Genomic DNA, 24,345 nt, shown 5'->3' with positions numbered 1-24,345 from the left:
TCTCCCCTCAGGGAAGTGTAGTCTTCTAGCACATCTTCCGGGACGTCTTGTTCAAATCCAGACAGAGAGGATTCCCACTGGTTCCCTGTGCTGGGAGACGTGGTGGGAGCCACGGGAGCGGATGAAGTCCGGTTTTTCACACCGACATGCTAGGCCATCCATGTTAACGGACGTAAAATATCTTATCATTCCAGAAGATCCCTGTGAGACCTGATGTAATCCACCCCACCCCCTGCGCCGAGCGGGAAGGTGACGGTTGGAACTCGTCCGTCCAACTCGATTAACCAACCCAAACAATGCTGCTGCTGCTGCTGCTGCACCCGATAAAAAGGCTTCTAATTGCAAACGCGCTGAGGGGAATAATTACACTTTCATCTGTTTGCATTCGGAGCTAAACAGGAAGCGCGTGATTTGTGACTTTCTCACACTCTTACCTGATGCTTCCTGTTCCGAGCAGATTGCGCGCTGATGAATCGGCCAGAGCTCTCGCGGAGTCGTCTGGCTGGATGTCGTTCCAGTAGAGGAGCCGGGAGGTCAGCCACGACTCCTCCACTAAGTCTGATTAATGATTTCCTCGACAGCAGCTTGTCGTGCCCCGGCAAAGCACAACACACTCATTTTTTTTCTTTTTTCCCCCCCCCTCCTAATCCGTGCCCGTTTGGGTTGCTTGAGTCAGACAAGACCAAGAATGTGGCGAGGAGGGGAGAGCTTTACCATCTGTTTCATTTAGGAACTGCAGGGCAGCTTCTGCTCGTGATTTATATGTAAAAAACTAAAACCAGTTTGGAAATAACAGAGCTGAAAAGCAGAGATAAACTTCCTCACGTCTTAACCAGGCCGCGCGGCTGCTGCTGTGGTCAGATTAAGAGAAGCCGACCTGCTGGTCAAATCATCCCGAAAACATGAAAAAGGGACATGCGAACACACACGGCTCTTGTCCTGAACCCACATCTGACCGGATTGTTTGCGTGTGTGTGTCTTATTTGTGCAGCGTCCTGCCACAGGGATCAGCCCTTCTTCAGTCAAGACCATATGTTTGTACATGAAGCCCCGAGCTCTTCGGCACAGCACACACAACCCCGCAGTGAAAAACTGTGTCTGCTTGTCTTATTAGTGCTCACACACACTCACACACACACACACACACACAAACAAGGAACATCGCCGCTGGGATTTTTGCATCACAGATTTCGGTCTATGCCAAAGTACCAGCTTTATATATATATATATATAGCATATCTACAAAGCAGTGAGGCGTGTCAGACGCAGCCTGAAACCATCTGCACACTTTACACACACTGATATGTAGCTTTACTGCTCGGCTTTCTAGCAGTCAGCTTGTCTTAGCAAATCAATGACTCTCGGCCTGACTGCTAGTTGATATTTACCACGGTTTGCAAAAGACCATTTGAAGTTTCTTACTTCTTTTTTCCCCACATTATATAAGCGCAAACCTGAGAGTATTTTACTCAGATTTAGTTATTTTAATGTTTCACAAAAAGAGATGGAATTTCAACCTGGAGAGACTCATGCACAGAGAGAGAGAGAGGTATTAGAAAGTTTAATTGACAAGATAAAGTCTTTGGCGCTCGGACCCAGGAGGAAGACGTTGCGCTGAAAACCGCTGTCGGAGAGAATGAGCCGCTGTGAGTATGAAATTTAGAGACGTCTTCCCCCCGGGGCCCGGACACTGGTGGTGGAGAGAATGGTGGAGACTGAATGGACATTGAAGAAGTCTTGGCCTGAAGGTGGAGGAAGGTTGAAGCTCAGCCAACGATCGGACGCCGGTAAACAGCTGGACCTTATCAAGGGAGCAACGCTTGATTGGAGGAGGAGGCCATCACCGATTGGTTGGAATCGAGGTGCAGGATGACTTCTTGGTTGGCAGGTGGGATGAATAATAGTCTTCCAGGTTGAATTTTCACCTAGGCTTCATTTCTCGGACAATCTTTGCGAAAGACCTCAAGCTCAGTCAAACTGGATGAGGAGGATCTGCTAAGATTAATTGTTTAGTCTTGTCGCATAATCTCATTTGGATGTAGCTCTGGACTTTGATTGGACGGGTCTTTTTCTTTCTTTTGTTTTTTACATGTTCTGTCCTTCAGTGGCTCTCAGGATTGTTGTCTGACTGACGTGATGAGGCTCAACAGACATTGCATTCCTGTGGCAGCCATATTGGATTTTTAGGTTGAGGACACGTCTCTAACCTTTCAGCAGTAATTTAGAGTTCAGGTAAATTTCTCCAACTTTGAATTTGGACATTAATTGCAGCATCAGTGAGCAAACGGTGTGTAGCATCAGTTCCAGTGCTCTAGACTGTGTTTTTCCTTTTCTTGTGCTGCAGTCCTCCTCGGTTCACACATTTATCCGTGCAGGATCCTTATACTGCTGAAAAGACCTGCCTGTTGGAGGTTAACCGGACATTTTTAACTCTTTTTAGATCTTCCCGATTCAGCTTGGTGCTCTCAGAGGGAGCTGGGAACAGGAATACATCAGTCACACAGGTTGGATTTGCATCCACAGTTTGTCATACCAACAGCTCCAGGCGTTCATTTTGATCCAGTCATTACGCTCGCATCTGTATTTAGAAAACACGGCAGAGCTCCATTGATCCGTGAAGGAAATTAGGCTGGGTTTCGCAAGCTGCCGTCGGTAAAGGATATTAGAGGCTGTGAGGGGGAAACAGAACACCAGGAGCAGAAACCTAATGAGGAAAATAGCTGCAGCGGTGATATTGGCGAAGCAGTTTGCTTATGAATACATCTTCCGTGTCAGTCCAGAGACGAGCAAGAGCAACACAATCGCGACGTTTTCTACAGTAGAACGTGGAACAGAAGCAACAAACCGCATCTAAAGCTGGAGCCGCTAATAGTGTCAGGCAGGATGACAGCCCATCAGGTGGCTCACACACACACACACACACACACACACACACACACACACACACACACACACACACACACACACACACACACACACACACACACACACACACACACACACACACACACACATGTTTGTTTTGCTATCTTTGTGGGGACTTTCCATTGACTTCCATTCATTTCTACAGCCTAAACCTTACCTTTACCCTTTTCCTAACCCTAACCATCACATACCTAACCCTAACCAAAACACAATTCATACCTTAGCCCTAACTCTGACCCCTGACCCAAAAACAGGGTTTCCCCTCGTGGGGACCAGGCTCCGGTCCCCACAAGGAGCAATTGGTCCCCACAACGTAGTATATGTCAGGAAAATCGTCCCCACAAGGTATTACAAACAAACGCACATGCAAACTGCCACGCTGACTGACAGCAGCGCTCAGCTGAGCTGCTAAGGTTGTAATCATTCAATTAACTGCAAATCAATAACAGCCTTATGGATGAGGAGTTTCAGGATTGCTCTGTCGCTCACACAGCTTTCTGACTGCACACTCTCTGCTGACTGAACGTCTGCCGTCAGCCTCCCGCCACGACCGCAGACGAGGCATCCCAGCCGGAGTTTTGTCTGCCAGACAGGTTTAAGTTTTCCCAACCCGTTCGTGTTGGACAGGATCGTGACCTAAATGCTAAATGTGTCGCTCCAGCCCACGCGGTAATCTTGCATCCTATGTTCAGCGACCTCAACCTCCACGCTGTTTTAGCTCCTCAATGGATGCGTGACATCAGCTAAAAAAAAATAAAAAAAACAACCTCCCAAACATCCATCTCTCCTGTCACCCTCCAAATTAACATGGAAATTGCTGCTTTGCATTCTGGGATAAGGGAAACAGAGACTTAAACACCTTCTTTTCTCCCCTCGCCTCTGCTCGCTCTCGGGGGCCTGGGGCCCCCTTTTCCTCCCGACCCGGTGGGCGTTCCAGCCATGACACCTGCCCAGTGAATGAGTGAGGTGATTAATGGCTTAAGGGAGGAATGAAGAGAGGACCGGAGGACAGGGGGACATGGGACGGATAAAAAGTGCTGGCTGCTGAAGGTCAGCAACGTAAATCTTGTCATCGCCAAACTGTGTGAAAGACCTACAGTATATTTTCACATGTTAGTAGAGATGCTACTGATTATATGAGCTGGTGTGATTGTAACATGTTTGGCTCTTTTGTGTGAAGCATTTTACTTGCCGGATGCACATGCATGTTTTACTGTGACAACATTTTTCACTTCTGAAACCCCATCGTCTTAGTCAAAGAGGTGAACGTAGCTGGGGGACATGATCGTGACGATGTGGGGCCCCTGCAGGTCACACAGCGTTGCCCATGATAGGCTTTGTAAAGCACTCCATGAAATTTGTGTAAAAAAAAAAAAAGGTCAAGTTGATCTTCAGTCTCACTCTTCATTCACACATTAGTGATAGAGGAAACAGTCCATTAGTGAGACTCGTTGATTGAAACCTGGACGAAGGAAACAACAGTTTCTTCATGTCTCAGTTTGAGAGGACGTGTGGCTGGTTGTGCAGCAACTCAGGAAAGTATTTCAGCCAATGACAATTTAGTGCTTCGTTGACCATTACAAGGATATTGGACTCCTGCCCAGTGACAAACCTCTCCTGGGTGTACCCTAACGATCACCCAACGACCGCTGGAGATGGGCACCAGCTCACCCACGACCCTACCGAGATGAGAATAAACGTTGGACGGATGGATTACTTGACAGACAGGAAACAATATTTAATATAAGTTGTTTTGTGTTGACATGACAACTATCAGTCATACGCATCACAGGTCTTGTCTTTAAACAGGGACATCAAGAAGAAAACCATCAATAAAAGAAAACCATAAGAAATCCCATTTACAGCATGCAAGAAATGCAACTTTATATCTTAAATACAAACATAAACTTGAGGGATTTCATTTTGGGCAGAATTTAAGTAAAAATACATTAAAAATTGTTCAGATGAAAGCATGTAGTTAGAATGAAACAGTCAGCGTTCAGACCTAAATCCAACTGAGAATCTGTGGAAAACAATTTTAATATATTTTCGCAGAATCGGCCCATCCAATGTGACTGAGCTTAACTAATTTGGGCAGGAATGTAAGTCTCTAGAAGCTGGTAGAGAGGCAGCCCAGTAAAAGCCGATTCAATGAAGCGCTAGCTCAGGTGGGCTGAATACAAATGCATGCCACACTTTTCAGATCTTCATTTTTACAATTATGTGCTAATATTGGTCTATCACATAAAATCACAATAACATTTTTGTAATACATTGTCCTTAATTTTGTCAAATTACAGCAGCGCTCTGGTAATTATTATACACACATGCTGCTGTATTGACTCAGAGGGACTGACGTTGCAGAGGCGCGCCGCACTTTTCAGACATTTATCTCTCATCGGCTCAGCTTCAGCCTGACGGCGACACCGTGGAGTTTTACAAGACGCTGCCTGTTGATCACTCGATCACAGAGCTCTAGTTGAACGACCAGACCAGTGGTTGTTTGCACGTGTAGCTGAGTGTGTGCGCTAAGCTATTGAGTGTGAGCATGTTGAGGCGCAGCGAGCATCACAGAGCTCCCCGCGGGGGGTACTCCATGCCTCGTTGGAGGTGAAGGGAGTACGCGGTGCCCTCTCAGAGCAGAACGTTCCACCAATTTCATGCTCCTCAGTGTGTGCAGCTTTCATCCGCATGCAATGCAGCGTAGAGTCAGGTTGAGGCAGTGTGTGTGTGTGTGTGTGTGTGCGTGTGTGTGTGCGTGTGTGTGTGTGTGTGTAATAAGCAAGCAGAACTTCAGCAGTAACACAGTTGTGTTGTCTGTTTTAGACTCGTCCCTTAGATCTTGCCGCTGCTGGAAGCTGCAAAGCACTTGGTTTGTAAACGGAGTTGATGAAGCAGCTTTAAGCTGCTGCTTAGCAGTGTGCAGCAGAACAGGCAGCAGCGTTCGGCCTTCCTCCCTCAGTGATCGGGTCGGTCTACTTTCTGTAGTTCAGCTGGATTGAGATGGGCGGTATTATGTAAAACTGACTTTCTGGAGTCTTGAGAGAGACCGAAGCAATTTCAAGGAGTCAAATTACAAAGTCAAATTTATTTTCTATTCAGCATTTTTATAAAAGGCTACATATTTTATTTGATTGTGCTATAAAATCCCACTATATGCCAGGAAAAGTATGTAACACTGCCCTTTTAAGAGAATGCTGCTGTTTGGGATTGCTTCCTTCCAGGCAGAGTCTCGGCTCTCCGCTCTTTGTTTGCTGGTGGGACTACAACAGAAGCTATTCAATTCAGTTTATTTACCTAGCGTCAATTGTCAACAAATATTGCCTCGAGGCGCTTTACAAAACAAGGTGTGTGTTTGACAGGTGAGGGCCTATAAACTCTACGGTTCTGGCTTCAAATCAGAGCCATTCCAGAAGCATGCAAATAGTAAGGTTTTCTACCTTTGTGTGTAAAATAAATAAATTGATCAACTGTGTCAAAATTTTAAGTCTTTTAGGTCACTGACCTAATTTTTATTAATGATTTGAACGTAAATCTAGAAATTGGGAGATTGGTTTGAGTTACTGCAGCTGCAATAACTAGCTAACTTTTAAAAACGCTATTCCACATAAGTCCCCCTCCTCCATCTTCCTGCTCTCTCACCTGAAGAAGTGAAGCTCTTTGCCCGTTAATAATCCAGTCACAGCCCAGCCATCTGGTCCGGCGATGTTTTCCACCAGTTTACCTGAAGAACGAGACCGGTGTTTTGAGGCGTAGCAGAGTTTGGTTGCTAGCTAAAGGAAACAAGACTTTCCACCAAGCTCAACTTCGATTCGACAAACTGAATCCTGAATGGAGCCCAATTTCAGCGGTCGGATGGCTGGAGGGTTTTAAACCTACAGACTCAAATTGTGAGTTCGACAAAGAGACGCAAGGAAGTTAGGAAAATTAGTTGGAACATTAATCTCAGAGGACTAAATTACCACAAACAAGATTGACAATCTGGCAGCACTGAGGGGTCCAGCTGGTCATTTTAACAGTGACTTGATGGGGAAGTCGAGTGAACAGCTCAGGAAGTGAGGGGCAGAAAAGAAAAAGAAAACAAAAATAACACTGAATCAACCGAAGACCATGAACAATAGCTGTTTATTTATAAAATATCTTCAGTTTCCTACCTGACTCAGATATTTTAGTCCTCTACAACACAGTTGCCAGGACATCGGAAGTCCACAGAATAAAAAGGGTCAGAAAACATGAACATTACGGGCATGACCGTCATTTCTCACCAACATAAATGTTTTATCCTTCTTTTACATTTTTTTTTTATTCACACCAAACTGCCTGGATTGTTTTGGTTGAGGATTTGGTGTTCATTTCGATCCCACTGTGTTTTGGGGCACAAGTGAGAAGAAGCCCACTCCCATGGACAAGAAGCAAGCGAGGGAGCTTCATTGGTAGCTTATGCTGTGTCTGCTAGATTACAATGGTTTTCAACACCTTCGTCAGCAATAAAACGTCTTAAACATGAATTTTTCTCTGATTGCAGCTTTGCTCAACATTTGGTGGCAGACTGAATGGCTTCGTTCATTTCCAACCTCTGTACAGGCAGACTGCAGCTATAAAGCGGCACAGAAAATCAACGTTATCGATCACACCTCCTCTGCCTGTTCTCCGATTGGCCTGCCTGGAGGAAATTCAACCAGAGAAATTGAGCTCAATGGGAGAAATCCTAGATGGGGCACTGATGGGAAATGAGAATTGAGCAGAATTGGGTAGGAAAGCAATCAGACAACTGGATGGAGGATGCATCTGAGAGAATAACATTCCTTGTACTGTCCATCCATGATTCCTGCCGAACATCAGTCCTTCTTTGACGATGTTCTTAGACAGAGGTGACCCCGTTTGGTTCTCCAGGTGTTGTCCAGGTGTCTTCTCTTCACAGTGCAGACGTCCTCACACCCACCCAGCGCTCTGTCCTCAGCAGGAGACAGTCGTGGGACTTGCTGGGCCTCCTAAGTCTTTTTCGTCGCTGCTGAACGTCTCTTCTTGATGATATTGTGGTTTCAGCTGAACTCTTTCCCAGACTCATGGTACGTACAGCTGAAAAGAAGAACGTGGGCTCAAATCTTGATCAGCAAATGTATTTTTATTGTACATTTACAAAACAACAAGAGTACAAAAGGTCAGCCCACAGACGTGTTTTTTTTTGTTTGTTTGTTTCAGAAGGAGAATAAGAAAATTTATTTTCAGAACTGCAGCAAACGGTCTCTCAGATGTAAAAAGGGGGAAGGGTTGAGTTGGGGAGCGGGTCATACAAGAGGGGGTACAATCAAACTTTCATAAAGCCTGTCAGTCAGCCAGCGCAGTGCTGCAGAAAAACCAAAGGAATCATAGAGAAGTATGACATTCGTAACGGACACCTAGGATGCAGGGATCCCGGCAGGGAGGCGCTCGGGGCAACAGGCGTCCCTCCGGGTTGTTTTTGGCTTTTCCAACTTCTCTCCTCAACCAGCAAACACACTTTGTGCTTCTTATTTTCTGTTGTTTTGCCATGACAACAAGAGTGCAACAGTAGTTAATGCTTTTCCCTAAAGGTTTACATATTGACAAAAAAAAAAAAAAAAAAAAAAAAAAAAAGTTGGCACATTCAAGAAGACGTTTTCCATAATAACAGACTTTTTTTTATTTTTTAATTATTTGACTTTTTTTGTTTTTGTTTTGTTTGATCATCATAAATACAATATACGTCTCTCTCCCTGTATCCAGAGCTCACAACAGAACATTACAGACAGGTATTTACAAAATAAGGAAAACGGAGTGAACTCAAACTCATAAATAATTATAGTAATACCAAAAGTCCGTTTTTACTTATTTCACAGCAACAAGTGTAGCTTGATGAGAACTGGTAGCGTCTCCTCGTCTTTAGTCCCGGTGTGTCGGTGGTGAAAAGATGGGGAGGGGCTGATGGAGGCATCGCAGGTTTCCTGACAGCTTCACTGAGCTCCTTATCTCATTTCCTAGAAGCAATCAAAAATAAAATGTTTTATTATTATTATTATTATTATTATTATTACAGGCATTGTAAAGCTTCAACACTTCATGTCAATTAGCCGGAAAATACCTAAAAAGTCACTTGGTCTGAAGGCATGACAGCATTTGGTAGCATTATTATGAAAAATGATTAAACTTTATGAGTTAGCATTGTTTTGATTCATGCTGCTGTTCGGTTGGCTACAAGAAGGCTTTGATTGGTAACTATAAAGACAAATGTCAAAGTTTGGAATTATTTTCAGTCCACTTGTCACTTTCACTGTAATGTTTTTCTCTATAAAGAATCGAGCAGCAAAAATGTATGCTATTCTCTGCAAAAAGTAATTGAAATCTAGTCCTATTTTTTTTGTAATCAGGCTGCATTGACAGTGAAATGACTTTTAAAATGTTTGAATTAAAACTTAAGTTTATGAGTTTATGTTTAAAAAAGAAAATAAAGCTAATCTAAATTTAAAAGCAGATTTATTGGAGTGTAAAATGGAATATTTAACAGGGAGTCACAACTTTGACTGGACTTTCTGTTACTTATAAAGGAGGCTCACAACCTGAAAACCCCAAGGCTTTATTTGGATTACAGACTCATTCAATTCAGCCCATGAAGTGTTGAATTATCACTAAATTGCTCATAATCCAGTATATAAATCCATTTCTTTTCGAATGACGGGGTTTTTAGTCAGCGTAGTTCTCTCACAGCAGGTGAACCAATCTGACTCGGACTCTGAAAGGCGGCAGTCACCGGGTACGCCGCTGAGTGCTCCGCATCGGCACTTAAGAGCCAGGGACCGGGCTCATCATTTCTGTTTTCTTTCACTTCATGCAAAGATTTGGTGGGGGATCTTCTCAAAATGCTCCCTGACATTCAAATGAAGAAGAAAAAAATAATGTTTCAAGTAAATTTTGACGTCTTAGTGGTTTCTTCCTGTGTATCTTAAAAAGTCATTCATTTTAAATACGTATACATTAAATAATTCATTCTTCTTGGTTTTATTTTTATTTAAAAAAAAATTAAATTGGATATTCCTTGGTACTTGACAAAATTAACAGACAGTTATCAGAGGGGCGTCTAATTCTGCCATTTAAATTCAGAATTTAAATGTCAGAATGGATGATTGGTGCCAGATTTCAGACTTGTGACTCTTTAGAAGAATATTTGTTCCTGTGTCTGGATTCAAAACTTATGCATTCATTTGGAAATTTGTGCTACGAGAAAGAGATGTGAGAAAAAATGTGTGAGAGGCAACGACCTGGAGACCTAACAGACCGGCACCATCCCAATCTGAACCCGCCGGACGTCTAGATGCTGATACGGTCTCCTACAAACTTCCTTTTCTTTGTTGCCAACAAGCAGCTACATTTTCTGTTACAGAGATCTACAATAATATAGTTTGTTAAGCTCTGGTGTCTCAGAAAAGTCAAAATTCCTGTTTTAAAAACTTTGAAACAGCTTGTCATGATTAATTTCGTATTAAAGTTGGCGTTTATTCATCTCTTATGATAAAAGCTGGTGTTAGCTAATTTTAGTTAGCATGCTAATGTTAGCATATTTCCTAAAGTACTCTGTCAAAAATTCTAATAGCGATTTATTTTCAAATAAAGGGTTTCCATCGCTGCATTCTGGGGTACACTTTAGTGGAAAATACGTGTTTTTCGAATTCATGAGATTGTCTGTTTCCGTGAATTTTTTTCGTAACATGTTCTTTCAAATAATTATCGGCATTTATGATGTTTAAAAAATGGGGAAGAAATTCAAGTTTTTCATCTGAAAGTCAGGAACTGGTGAAAATACCACATTATTCCTTTGAACATTTTAATGGAAAATGTTCAATCTACCCCGGATATACTGGTCCTAGACTGACCTTAAGGGTCAAAGGGCATAAGAAAGCAGTCAGTGACCCCCCTCACGAGGAAGAAGGAGCCTAATCCAGGCTTCCTGCACAAACATCCCAAACTTTACAGCGGGACAGGAACATGCTTTCATGTCCATGGGAGGGTGTAAAAAGCCCAGAGGGTCATCCAGGAGCCTCTGGGGGGTCGGCTGGGGGTGGTCCCTGCTGCTCCATAGAGGGGCAGAAGAGGTTACAGGGTAGCTCTGTATGTGTGGTCATGGTTGCCACTTTTACAGGTCAGATAAGTCTGTTCAGCTGACCTCTGACAGACTGCACTGTCAGGGGTCAGGCTTTTCCTCCCACACAAAACCGTACTGACACCTCAGGTTGCAGCTTTACAAAGAACAAATAAAGTACAATGATGCAGCGTGGAATAGGGACTGCTAGAAAAATAAAACTATGAAAAGTAATTTTAGACTTTTTTTACATTTAAAGTGGCAAAAAGAATAAAATAAAGAAAAAATAGTAAATGTTCATTTTTTAATTTGTATTTCTGTTTTTTTTCTCTCTTTGTTCCTATTGACTGAAGACGTAGCAATTGAATTTCAGAGATGATTCAGCCTTGTAATATTAAGCTGCAGTCAGACCAGCTTTCACTGTCTAACCTACTGTCATGTCAGACATTGTAAGTGTTGTCTGTGGAGCTCAGAGTCCCTGCGGAGCTTCCCATTCCACCGGCGCAGCTCCCTCCGCCATAAAAGACACCGTCTCGTCACCAGAGAGCCTGCAGGGGGTGCATTTGAAGGAGCGGTCCCACGGAGAAGTGTGCCCTCTGAAGAGCACTCCAAATGGAGTGGTGGGCGCGTACACTTAATCGTTTCCTACTGTAAAGCTTAGTGAGTAGAAAGTAATGCTAGATCTGCGAACCCGAGAGCATCCCGGTGTGTGTGTGCGAGCGTAACGCTGAACTGTGGCGGAAGTAGGTTTTATTTCTCAGTGTGTTTACAAGTCGAGCAGAGATCTGATGTAGCTCAAAGACCAAATTGTTTTCTACCTCGTTGTGTTTCCTGGCTGAGCTGAGCCCCCGAGAGCCGGTGGAGCCTCTGGAAGAGGAGCTGCCCGTGGTCGAGCAGTTACCGGACACCTGACCCCTGGAGAGGTAGCCGCTCTTACCGCTGTACACCACCACTTCCTCATCTGACGAGGCAAAAACAAGAAGACATAGAAACAGAATGAAGGCTGCTGGTGGAAGACGCTTATGAAAAAAAAGGCAGAAAAGGTCATTTATTCCGACGTCATTTCAGCAGTGATGAGCACAATTCCGCTAAAGCGCTAATAGCAGGGCTAATTTTTCATGTAGCGCCTTTTGCTAACATTTTGGCATGCTTAGCTTCCCCTGAGTTCATTTTTCCGGAAACATTCTTGGCTGTCTTGTAAGTTTTTGGATGAATAAAGCTTGACATGTTATTGGCTGTTATGAATTCGTCAAGTAGTTTGATATTCATGCCCTTATTTTGAAATGGGTGAAAACGGTTTCCTTCCTTTGCGTTCTTCACCTGTGATGTGAAAGTCGTGTTCAAAAGAACGCAACCACACAACAATAAATTTCCTCCTGCTGACAGGAACTTATTATGTTGGAACACATTTAATGTCATTGACACATTTGGAGTATCAATAGGGTTGAAATTGGTGCTTTAGCGCTTCAGCGTCCGCTAAATACTTTATATTTGTAGCTCTTTAGAGCTAGCATAGCTAATGTTTATGATTAGAGTTTAATGATTAGCACAGCTAACATTTTAGCTAGCAGTACCCACCGCTGTGTTTTAGTAACACATATTAAGCATAACGATATCTGACTAGCTACCACTTTACCAGCTAGCTCATTCTAGCCAATGACTGAACACCTACATATTTCAGATAATCAATACTAATGCTGCATGGGCAATTTATGAATCACTGAACATGTTTTTTTTCATTATTATTTACAGCCAACATCTTGCTGCCAAAGAGTCACTCAGAAAGAATGACTCAACAAAGTTGATCTCACTTTACTTCCATGTGGAGGGGAAACACTGCAGTGCAGTAGCAGAGCGTGACGCAGCGCTATCTGCTGTGGGCCGTGTTTACCAACTGGAACCACTGGAGACCGGTTCTATCTGGAAGTGGGTCCCTCTAAACGTACGTGACGCGACGCGACGAGCTGCAAACACGTCTTCTTACTGTCTGCGTGTTTTTGTCCCGAGCCTTTCCGCTGGTGGCTGTTGCTGCTGTACTCGCTCCTCTCCAGGGAGGACAGGGCGCTGTTTGCCAAGCTGCTGGTCTCCACACACCCCTGGGGGCCCTGAAGCCTGTCCTCCTCTGGGGGGGGCTCCGGAGGTGGGGGGAGGTCTGAACAACACAAATGAGGAATATAAAATAAGGAATATATAAAAAAAACACTTAAGCCGTAATAAATAATTTCCTTCTAGTTTATAAAGGCTGTTGGGCTAATTATAGTGTCTGTTATGTAACAGCTGTATTTGCTTTCAAAAGAATACTTGGCTGCAGTTCATTTAATTGCCTCACATTTAGAGAGCGAGAACATGTCAGACCGCTTACGGCTCGGTTCTCATTTAGAAAATGAGCGAATTTAAAGGAGCAAAAACATTCTGCTTGTTAAAACAAAGAGTTCTGATTGTGACTCACAGGGAGCCAGCCGCATGTTTAGTGTTCAGAATATGGCCGCTCCGTCCTCTGCAGTTTCTCTCATCATCATCATCATCATCAGAAATGTTTGCGTATTACACGTAGATCAACACACAGATTCTACACGCGTGAAATCTATAAGTGGGAGCGATCCGGCCTCTCACCCTGTGGTTTTCAGTAATACAGCATTTCCTTCGCAGACACTTCCTGAGTGTGGGAACATGTGAATAGAGAGCAGTGGGTTTCTGAGTGTTTCTCACCTCCTTGAATATCTCTCCTGTACGCTGAGGTCTTGGACGCCTTTTTCTTCACTCTGGACTTTGGGTTGGGAGGAGTGCAGGTTTCTGCTGGGGAGGAGCGGCTGTGCACTGTGGCAGAAAGACGACGTTCAGACAGAAGCAGAACGACACAAACAGAAGCTGCCGAATGTTTGCAGGTCGACAGCTATGGGCCTGCAGTGCGTGAACACGGCGGCGGCGGCGGCGGCTTTACCAGGCGTAGTTGCGCCGTCTTCATTCACTGTCGGCGCCTGGCCGTGAAGGCAGCAGTGGGCGGGACTTTGGAACTGCAGCGTGCCAGCCTCCGTTGAGCCGAGAAGCTGTTGGCCGCAGAGGCTGGGGTTGGACTGGGTGAGTGGCGGGCTCGGTGCCTGGGGAACTGGAACTGGACCGCAGGGTAACCTTCTGCTATGGGAGGGAAGGGCAACGTGTCACCGACTGAGGCTGAGCTGTTAGGAAGCGGGGTTTGCAATAAAAGAATGTGTATGGTTTAGAATCTGTACATTTATTGTCTGGTTTCTCCCATAATGACTGTAAACCTGTCCGACATAGCATTAATACTGTCACAATGGTTTAAGAAATGTAAAATTTTATCTTAAGAGTGTCACTTCCCTGCTTGGAAAAACAGAACAGACACTTGACATGCTATTGACTGGCACTTAGCATAGTAGCTGAGCAATATTCACTTTGCTCGGCACTGATTGGCTGTTCCCCCAGTGCAAAGATAAGGAAGACCGTGGACGTTAGCTTTTGTGTCAACGCTAAAGTAGTCGTCACTGCTTATCAATGCATATTAAGGCATATTTGATGTTAGAACTACTGAGATTCTCAAGATCTCAAGATTTCAGCTCCGGGAAGAAATGTCACAAATTAGGCATATGAGCTATATATCAATTTTCTTGTATTGATTACAGTGAAATATTGATTATTTTGACAACCCTGATGTTGACAAATACTGTATACATCAAACTTGAAATAACTTCACTGTCTTTACACCGTCTATGATTAAATATTTGTCTTTCTTAAAGTACAATTAATTTTTTTTTTGTTTACAATTTTTCATACTGCTCCAACTTTCCCCTCCTCTAAGACTTACGGAACGGCTTTCTGCTTCTGTTCTTTCTTTACCTTGTTTATATTTTACTTCAGAAGCCTGAGATAATGTGAAAAACACCAAAGCTGAAGACTCGACATTTGTTTCTATTTTCCCAACAATAAATCCACTTCTTTATCAGTGCTTCCACTGTTTTGTTATGAATTTGGCAACTTTCCCCCGAAACAGAATAGTCAACACTACGTTAAATCCCCTGGTATAAACTGAGCTAGATTTTGTTCAGAAAAGTCTCGCTGAAATCCAAGCAGACACAAGCAAACAACATAATCTTGTAGTGCATCTAACGACAGCGTGTCTGTGAGAACTGTCATTTCTTTTAGTTTGTCAAAAGTTGTCCCGACTCAAGGCAGAGAAAGCATCAAACATGTACGTATTTACCTTCACTTAACCTGCTGAATTTACCTAAAACTTGCCAAAATGTTGTTGAAAGTAGTTTCTGTAACCTCCTAAAATACTCCAATCAAAAATGTTATTATAGAATGTCCAGTCAAAACTTTGTATGCATTTCTTACAAAATTGGTCCTTTTCTGCACAGCGGTGCTTATAGATTTCAAATATATATTTTGCTGTGAGGTAAAAATGTTCCTTTTCTGTCCTCTTGGCACCCATTCGATTTGTGTCAGAAAGTCATGGTTTAAATTTTGAGGAGAGGAAAACTGTGAGAAACTTTAAGCAAAAAAAAAAAAAAAAATCCAACTGCTGCTGCAGCTGAGGATCATGTTTTCTCCGGCTTATAATCATTGATATTTGCTTTGTGAATCAGACGATGAGATGAATTTCAGCTCCATGATGGACATAATGCATTGGTGCAAGCTGATCTAACATCAAGTTGGTGTGCAGCTCAACATTGGCTAGTGTGCAGTGCTTGTGCAGTTTTGATTATCTCTATTAATATTGAGTTTTAACATTAAAGTGATCAAAAGTATCCAAACTTTAAGGCAATAAAGATCAGCATAACGGGGGGAAAAAAACCTAAATTTAGACTACTCAGGAACTTTGAGACGAGTGGGCATCTAAATGCAGTTAATGTGTTGCTATGATGCATTGGTGTACTTTATTAAATGGGAGATATTGTGTATCTTCCAGGCACATGGTGACATTTGCTAGCACAGTAAAGTGACCCCATTACCTTCAGTTGTTGTGAAAATGCTGGAGCTATGAAAACCATCTGGGGACTGCAGCTCCAAGGTGGAGTTTAAGGTAAATACTGCATGGGTTAGCGCTTAGGCACCTCTGAATGGTTGCCATGGGAGATTCAAGTATCCTTCAAACATGCATGAGTCAAAGCAACACTCCAGGTTATGTTTTTGATGGTGAAATAGTCTTATGATTTGATATGAAGGTTATTTAAAAAAAAAAAAAAAAAAAGAATTGAGCTACGTGTGTGGGGGTGTTCCCATTTAAAAACACATTATGACTTTTCTCCGAAACATTAAGTCTGGTTTGCGTACCGTGCCAGCTGCTGGTCGGCGGGGGCTCTGGCTTCCTCGTGGGGCGAAGGAGTCAGGGTAGCGGTGGACTGGTGGCTGTAGGAGGTGGCTGGCGAGGACGTGACGTTCCTCTGAGGGGGGGCGGGGCCGTCCTCGCAGCCTTCCATCAGGTACGTCCTATCAGGAAGGGGCGGACACCACTCCTCCTCGTCCGACCTGCGGGTAAAACAAACGCTTTCGTACGGCGTGCTGCAGCTCCGGCCGGCTCCTCGGCTCGTGCGTTGTTGGAATACATTGACACAGAGCCGCTTGTTTGCTCCTTGGTTCCTTCAGATTCAGCAAGCCATGAGGCTACTTAAAGATTAATGATGTTCTTTCAGGCTCGACTCGAGTTAGCCATTGGCAAAACTGCAGGGGGCTAAGCTTCGTCTTGGGTGGCACTGCTGCTCAGCCGGTGATAAGAAAGATGCTTTGCTTTGAGGTTAAAGAGAGCCAGTGCTAAGGAGGAAAAACAGCTAAATGACTTAGGCAATTGGCCGAGGCTGAGATAATCGGGTTGTTAAAGCCAGAGGCAAAAAAACCCAATGCTGGGTTCAATACTCCGTGTGCCTGGCAGAGCCGAGGCTGAATCTGAGCGATGGTCCAGCTGGGTAATTGGTAACCTGTTTGTCTGAGAAAATCAGAAGTCTGTCTCACCTCGCGTCCATGTTGTCGTGCTGGAGCTGGCCGTCTTGCTCGCACTGGTCCAGCTCTCCAACTGGTGGAGGCGGGGGCAAGGCCTCCATCCACGTCAGAGACGGGGTCTTCACCGCCTTCCCCATCGCCTTCTGCTTGGGCTTACCTTCACACATCAAACGCAGAAAAGAAAACCTTTTTAAAACAAAAGCTCTGGGAAAATGAGTCAGCCCACCATGGGGAGATATTCCTATAGCAACAAACCTCCAGGATGTAAATGTGTGGGCAGCAACAGGTAGTTATTTTAGTTCACTTCAGGGCTGCGACTAATGATTACCTCAGTAATCGATTATTCAAACGATTATTCTGGGTAAAATAAAATTTGCCACATTCTGCAGATTTTCATTTCACCGCTAAAGACTTTTAAAATAAAATATTAGATGTACAAATAAACAAGTAGTTCAATTCCTTTTTTTCGATAAGAAAATAAATATTTTATTGCTGAAAATGCAATAAAATGAATAGAATATAAATGCAAAATGTACATATTTTTGTACTTTTATTTTTATAGCTTTGGCTTAAATGCTGCTCTGGGGGTGTTCTTTCAGCAAACAGCATTTTTTTGAGTCTGTATACTCCAGTTAACGAATAATGGATTCCTCAATTAGTTAATTATTTCAATAATCGATTCATCACAAATGTATTCACATGTATGCAGTGTATTTACAACAGTGTAACATATTAAAGTGCTACACAGTTGCAGTGTGTAGCACTTTGAGATTTTTCTAATGAAAAGTGCGGTACAAATTAAATTGATTATTATTATTATTATTATTATTATTAATAAAAACGTATTGGGAAAGTAACATGTCAGAACATACAACAACATATTTCCAGTAATACATCTGTAATTATATTTCCCTTTCGTAGCGGAAATGCATTTTATTTGGGTTTTTTCCTTATACTTCCTCCATAACACCAAGATGAAATCAAACGTAAGCCTGCTTCTCGTCTTACCAGCGCAGCGATCCGGCTGTGCGTACTGAGCAGGCTGGGGCGGGCCGGGCTGGGTGATCCAGTGCCCTTCGTCCTGCTGCTCCCCGCTAAACGCTGCCCCCTGTGGCTGACTGGAGAAGGGCATGATGGAGGCGGTGGCGTACGGGGTGGTGGAGACTTTCTGGCCGTAGGTGAAGCTGTGCAGGTCCTCGCTGGTGGCGTCGATGGTGCTGTAGATGGGACCCTCCGTGGAGTCGCCCATGCTGTACTTCTCCGTCTGATTCAGATAGTTGGAGATCCCGGCTTCTGCGTGAGGGCGGAGTTTGTTCTCAGCAAACGTCGGCTGCCTCCCTGTCAGCGCTGGACGACGGCTCACCTACCGTTGTAGTATCTCTCAGCCGGGTCGTGGTTGGCCGTGCAGCAGTTGACGGCCTCCTTGCTGCTGTGGACCAGGTTGGTGGTGGGCCAGGAGTCCGCCAGCCACGGGTAGTTGCCCATGTTGCCCCCCAACACGCCAGGCCTGCAGAGACGTTACGGGTTCACTAGCAGAGCAGGTGAACAGGCTAGCAGAGAGCAAACTATTCTGAAGGAAAGTTTTCAGACATGAGGAGAACTGATCAAATGGGATTATTTAGAAAGAAACAATTTGAGTTACCTTCCAGTGAGTCCTGATGCCTCAGCATGAGGGAACCCCACTGCAACAAGACAGAGAGAAAATGAGGTTTAGTGGGAGCGGGGTGACCGATGCACCACACGCTCCCCTCAGAAAGCAACATAAAATATTCCACACATTCTCCTCGACGCTGACTAGGGAGGGAGGAAGGAATTACTGAAAGAAAGGGCAGAATTACATACGGAAGGAAAGAATGAAGGACGGGACGATACTGCTTCTATAATATAGACATAAAGTCTAGAAATGGAAGTATTATTGATCCATTGTTTTCTTTTATTTTCCATAACCTACCTGTAAAATCCACCCAGATTTTTACCTCAGTTAAATATCACTCTGACTCCTCAAAACCTAATTCCATTTCCTGTGCCTCTGGCAGCAATATGAAATCCTCTTCCACAGGTAATTCCTGTGGCTTCTTTCATAAAGCCCCCGCTCAGACGGCAGACAGGCAGGCAGCAGACTCCCACACGTCCCCGGCCGCTCCTGACCTGCCGGTGTGTAGGCGAAGGACGCCGTGTAGTGGCTCAGCTCCTTCCTCTTCTTGCGGCGGCAGTAGATCCACAGGCTGAAGCCCATGAGGATGACCCAGCAGGCGCCGCCGATGCCCGCGATGAATGCCGGCTGCTTGACCACGTCAGTGATCTGCTCGGCCAGGCTCACGCTGCCCTCTTCGGCGCTCCCACCGCCGCCGCCGGGCGCAGTTGGCTCTTCAGCTGGCAGCTCTGTGGGAACAAACACAGACGTGACAATGGCTGAATAACATATTGTATGAACTGGAGCTTTAAAGAGCAGGTCAATAAAAGCCTTATGAACCACGCAGGGAGATTTAAACAGACTGAAATTGTTTGACCTTACCTTTCTTATGGTCTCACTTTAAGGGACAAAGCAAGCTTTTGGTACATCACTAACATACGATCATATTACCAGCTAAAATCACTCATTCATCTGATTCAAGCACTGTCTGTGACAAAAAAAAAAAAAAAAAAAAAGCAATAGATGTGCTTAAAATGAAATGGTCTCGCAAAAACCTCTTTAGACCAGACGAGAGCTCAGAGTGAGCAAACATGGCCGACTGGAAAGAAGCACTGGCAATAGTTTGTTTGGACAAGGTTCAGCAGAGACAAACAACACAAAGACGTTTACAATGTCCACCAGACTTTCTGGTCCACAACGGCAGTTGCTATGTGTCTTGGATTTCTGGCCAGGTTTTTGTCACGTCGCGTTCTGATTGGTTACATGCCTCATCCAACAGGCTGTTGTTTGTCAGGACGATCCAACATGTTGAATATCCCCAAATTTAGATTGGAGCGGTTCCGATTTCCTTCCTAGTGGACCAGATCACTCTGAGTGACCGGATCACTCTGAGGGACCGGATCACTCTGAGTGACCGGATCACTCTGAGTGTCCGGATCACTCTGAGGGACCGGATCACTCTGAGTGACCGGATCACTCTGAGTGACCGGATCACTCTGAGGGACCGGATCACTCTGAGTGACCGGATCACTCTGAGGGACCGGATCACTCTGAGGGACCGGATCACTCTGAACACTCTTAAGAACCATCCCGATAATCACGGAGTCCTTAAGATTGTAGGAAGGGGGAAATTGGGATAAAAATCGGAATAACAGTCTTGCCATGTGAACGAGGCGCGAGCCGTAAAACACAAAACTGCCTCCCTTTGCAGTCCTTCCTTTAGCTAACTTTCCTCCTGCAGGAAGTGTTGAAGGAACTCACTGATGAGAACAGACACCGGATGACTGCGAGTGCCGACGCCAGCGCCCGTCACCGCCGCCACCTCCAGCTGGTAGAGCACGCCGGGAATGAGGCCCTTCAGCACCGTGGACTGCGTGGTCCCGTCCACCGTCCGGTTGATGTAGTAGCGCGTCTGGTTATCGCCGCCGCTGCCCACGCACCAAACCTGTTGGGACACGCTGCTTTTTATGCTCATACTCCAACAGCTGCCGACTGATTTTAAAGAAGCCTTTTTCGCTGTTTTGTTTTTTTTTCCCCAAAATGGAGGAGATTTTACTCTGGAACTTGTTCAGACTGGACCTGGGTGGAGGACGTGTTTACCCGGTACTCCTGGATGATGCCGTTCTGCATGTCGCTGGGTGGAGGCTCCCAGGAGACGCTGATGCTGGAGCTGTTGCTGAGCTTCACCGTTGCCACTGTGACTCCTCTGGGCGGCGCACTGGGGACTGTGAGAGGAGGCCGGTGTTTTATAGTTTAATCAAAAAGAATGGACTGCTTGTAAAGTCATGTAGAGAAATACATCAAGCTCCAAGTTTGTTTAGGCACTCTTCGGACTCAGGCAGGTCGATCCAGAGTCTGCTAAACTTTTTACTGACCAATAAAAAGCCCCGGGCTGCATAAGTCAGTGAATGGGGGAAGAATTTAATGAAAATACGAATCAATATAAACAAACTTAAACTGCAGAATGAGATAACATGGAGATCTGGAAGACCCATAAAGGCCTGCAGCCTCACAGAGTCCACTGCACTGACTACCTTCCTCTCGAGTTCGGATCAGCAGCGTTCGGCTGTCCTTGCCCTGGAACTCGTCGAAGTACGGACGGATCTTTATCTCGTACTCAGTTCCTTTGAGCATGCCGGTGAGGACGGTGCTGCGCTCTGAGGGTGAGTTGATGTCCTGGAGGAGCCAGGTTCCCCCGCTGGGGCGGTAGAACAGGCGGTAGCCCTGGACGTACGGAGACTGGCGGTCCACCTACACACCAACCACAGCTGGGTCAGCCAAGGGCTTAACGGAGGAAACAGAGCGTGGAAGAGAAGAAGAAGGGAACGGCGTGAGTCACTCACCGTCCAGGACACGCGGATGGAGGTCGTAGCGAGCATGACGGGGTCCTGCAGCTGGACAGCCACCTCTCCCAGCTCCCTCTGCACCTGCCGGTGGTCCACCCCTTGACCCGTGGGACTCACGTCCTGCGTCCTGACCGGCTCAGAGATGGGGCTGGGGTCGCTCAGGCCGTAGGCGTTGACCGCTCGGACGATGAACAGGTAGACGGTGTTGGGAAGAAGGCCTGTGATGGTGTGTGTTTCCATCTTCACCATGTCTGCTACAGTCTGCCATGTGCTGCCTGCTGACTGACTGTGTGGGGATTAAAGGGAAGTTAGAAGTGCTTACTTTACGAAGGAAGCATCGCTTGATTCCCTGGGGGCAATAAAATCCATGAATTACAGAGTAACGCCCACTGGCAAATGTAATATACATAAAAACAAAGGGGTTTTATGTGACAGAGGAAAACAAAGCAGTACCACGTTGTGAAGTGGAGGGAAAATAAAACAGAAAAGTATTATTTTCAGTTCAGGATGGAGGGAGTGTGTGAACAGCAGTTCTCAAGTCTTGCCACACATCCTTAATGGAGTTTAGGTCTGGACTTTGACTGGGCCATTGTCACTCATCAATCTAGGCTCTTATTTAGGCTCATTTTCAACCCCCGTCCGCTCCTGATTGACGTTTGTAGCTGTGATGTAGAAGCACAAAATGCACAGCCCTTCATATTTAGGTTCAGGAGTAAAGTGTTCTCTTTTACAGTAATAATAATAACTAATAGAAATATTTCAGGGCCTTTTTGGATCTTTCTTCTCAGATAAACAATACCTGTGACCCAAATTTGACCTAATGCAACTTTCTGTGTCAGTGAGTACTGGACCATTGCTTGTAGTAATGTAAGGATGTCGACGGGAAATGAGGGCTTGCTCTGGATTATGTGGCCCTCCCCCAGCGGATTACACACCATGCTTCCTTTCTCCTGTACCCTGTGAATTTATTCCAACTGGGCTTTGAGGTGAAGTCTAACAACTACTGAACACCAAGCAGGAAAATGACTCACGAGAACACGTTACACCTGCAGGAGGCCCTTTCAACTAGATTTTGTAAAACTCACAAGAGGTCGGAGCAGAAATAGAGTCTCGACGGGGTGGGGGGGGGGGGGGTGGAAGAGCATAAAATATAATCTTGAAGATCAAAACTTAAGCAGCTCACCTGAGGGAATGAAATTTTATTGCAAAAAACTCACTGCTTCCTTCAATAGGTTTTCTATAGAGTCGGTTTGCATCATTCCCTGCCAGGGAGGACATCTGCATCCGATTAATCTCAGCCAGAGTTCCCTCTGCATCGAGTTGGAAGGATTTATTTTCTCTTGAAGCGTCTGCCTGTGTGGTAGTCGCCCCCACCAACCTCACTGAGTTTAATATAGTTGTAATGTGTCCAGGGTGGACAACATCTCCGGTCATCCTGAGTACTCAGCGCTTCAAAAAACACAAATTTAACCCTTTGACTGGTGTAACGGGATAACCTGACATCAACATTTTTAATTGACTAAACTGTGTTTTTGTCTGATTGGCTCAGTCATTGCTTTGTGGCTGAAGATTATTAATCCCATGTGAGTGAGCTAAAGTTTTTAATACAGCCTTTCTTTAAATCAAAGAATCACAGCTGGTATCGAGTTCCTTGGACTAGGTAGAAAAATATTACGTTCTCTTATTCCTGTAGTGTTAGCTATTGATGTAAAGGAGTTTAAGCATCCGTCAAAACAAAACCCTTTCAATTTCAACAACTGAATTGAACAGGAAATGCACCCCCCCCCCAAAAAAAAACTCACCTGAAGGCCTCAATGATGTAGGAGGTGACAGCAGCTCCGCCCTCGTGAGCGTTGGGTTGCCAGGTCAGAGAGACGCTGTTCTTGGACACGTCTGTGACGATGGGCTTGTGGGGCGGGCCGGGCAGCTGGAAGGGCTCGGTGGCCTGAGCGACCGACCTGTCGGCGCTCTCTGCGCGGCGAAGGAAAAGAGCCGACGTGGTTATGGCGTTCGCTGTCAGAGCAGCCGCCCCCGCGACATTTAGATTGTGCGTGGCTCCAGGAAGAAGAGCTTCCTTCCCTCTTACAGCTTTTTGCAATTAGTCTAACATTCAACAGCAATTGCCTAACAAGAAGCTTCAGCTTTACCTTAAAAGCGTTACAGAATGTTATTATGCTGTTTCTCTCTCTTCCTGTGCCAGTTGTGAAGTTTCCTCAACCAGAAATACTCCATGTCCTCATGGGTTACGTAGAAAGCCAGCTGACTGTGCTCTCTGAGCTGAAACCGTAGCCGCCAGCCGCCTCACCAGCGCAGCCATTAGCATGTTTCCAGCCTGGTTACAGAATCCTGTCGGCGTTATTCTTCACATTGCTGCACATTTATACACAGACTTGCTGGAAAATGTCCCCAAGGCTGCACGGGTTAATGATTTACTTAGACATTTGCTCAATTGGACTTTTTTTTTCTTTAACCAACAGCACAGATGCTACAGCTGACCAGATCACAGAACAGAGCGCAAGTAGTGACGTTTGCCTCTTCATAAGGAGTTTTCATTATGGAGAATTTTTTCAGACAATCCAGAGTCAGAGACAGTGGAAGACGCAATAGACTATATTGTTATTTTTTACATATAAAAATAAATTCAATACATTAGAATATTACTTACCAGCTCATTTATTTTAGGAACTTTACCACTAAGAAAAAAACATTAGACAGAATAACTACACTCAGATGAGTGGTTGAAAGTCCCCATTCTCTTTAATTATGATGATTTTTCCATGTACAGCTAATGAAAACATGACATTTAAACTTGGAATATTACACTATAGTGTAATATTTATATGTATAGTGTGGTAAAAACAGACTCCTGGTTGTACGCTTTGTTTCGTCCACAG

General features: G+C 44.8%; 1 protein-coding gene across 1 annotated transcript in view; it reads right to left on the bottom strand.

The window, feature by feature from the left end:
• Positions 1-7,032: 7,032 nt before the first annotated feature.
• robo3 (roundabout, axon guidance receptor, homolog 3 (Drosophila)) overlaps positions 7,033-24,345 on the bottom strand; it is a 170,232-nt gene continuing 152,919 nt past the window's right edge. Inside the window, exons 12-27 of the mRNA XM_088012628.1 lie at positions 23,254-23,422; positions 21,449-21,737; positions 21,140-21,356; positions 20,706-20,830; positions 20,367-20,550; positions 19,121-19,354; positions 18,615-18,654; positions 18,340-18,479; positions 17,981-18,265; positions 16,985-17,129; positions 16,310-16,504; positions 13,959-14,152; positions 13,727-13,834; positions 13,002-13,169; positions 11,836-11,978; positions 7,033-8,921 (exon numbers count right to left, since the gene is read on the bottom strand). Of these exons, the coding sequence (XP_087868754.1) occupies positions 8,910-8,921; positions 11,836-11,978; positions 13,002-13,169; positions 13,727-13,834; positions 13,959-14,152; positions 16,310-16,504; positions 16,985-17,129; positions 17,981-18,265; positions 18,340-18,479; positions 18,615-18,654; positions 19,121-19,354; positions 20,367-20,550; positions 20,706-20,830; positions 21,140-21,356; positions 21,449-21,737; positions 23,254-23,422 (2,648 nt within the window). The 3' untranslated portion in view covers positions 7,033-8,909. The remainder of the gene's footprint in view (positions 8,922-11,835; positions 11,979-13,001; positions 13,170-13,726; positions 13,835-13,958; positions 14,153-16,309; positions 16,505-16,984; positions 17,130-17,980; positions 18,266-18,339; positions 18,480-18,614; positions 18,655-19,120; positions 19,355-20,366; positions 20,551-20,705; positions 20,831-21,139; positions 21,357-21,448; positions 21,738-23,253; positions 23,423-24,345) is intronic.

The sequence above is a fragment of the Poecilia mexicana genome, unplaced genomic scaffold (assembly GCF_051168715.1).
Source record: "Poecilia mexicana isolate PSO_F unplaced genomic scaffold, ASM5116871v1 scaffold_14, whole genome shotgun sequence".
In the NCBI taxonomy this organism is placed as follows: Eukaryota; Metazoa; Chordata; class Actinopteri; order Cyprinodontiformes; family Poeciliidae; genus Poecilia; species Poecilia mexicana.
This window is presented reverse-complemented; position numbering and strand designations above follow the sequence as displayed.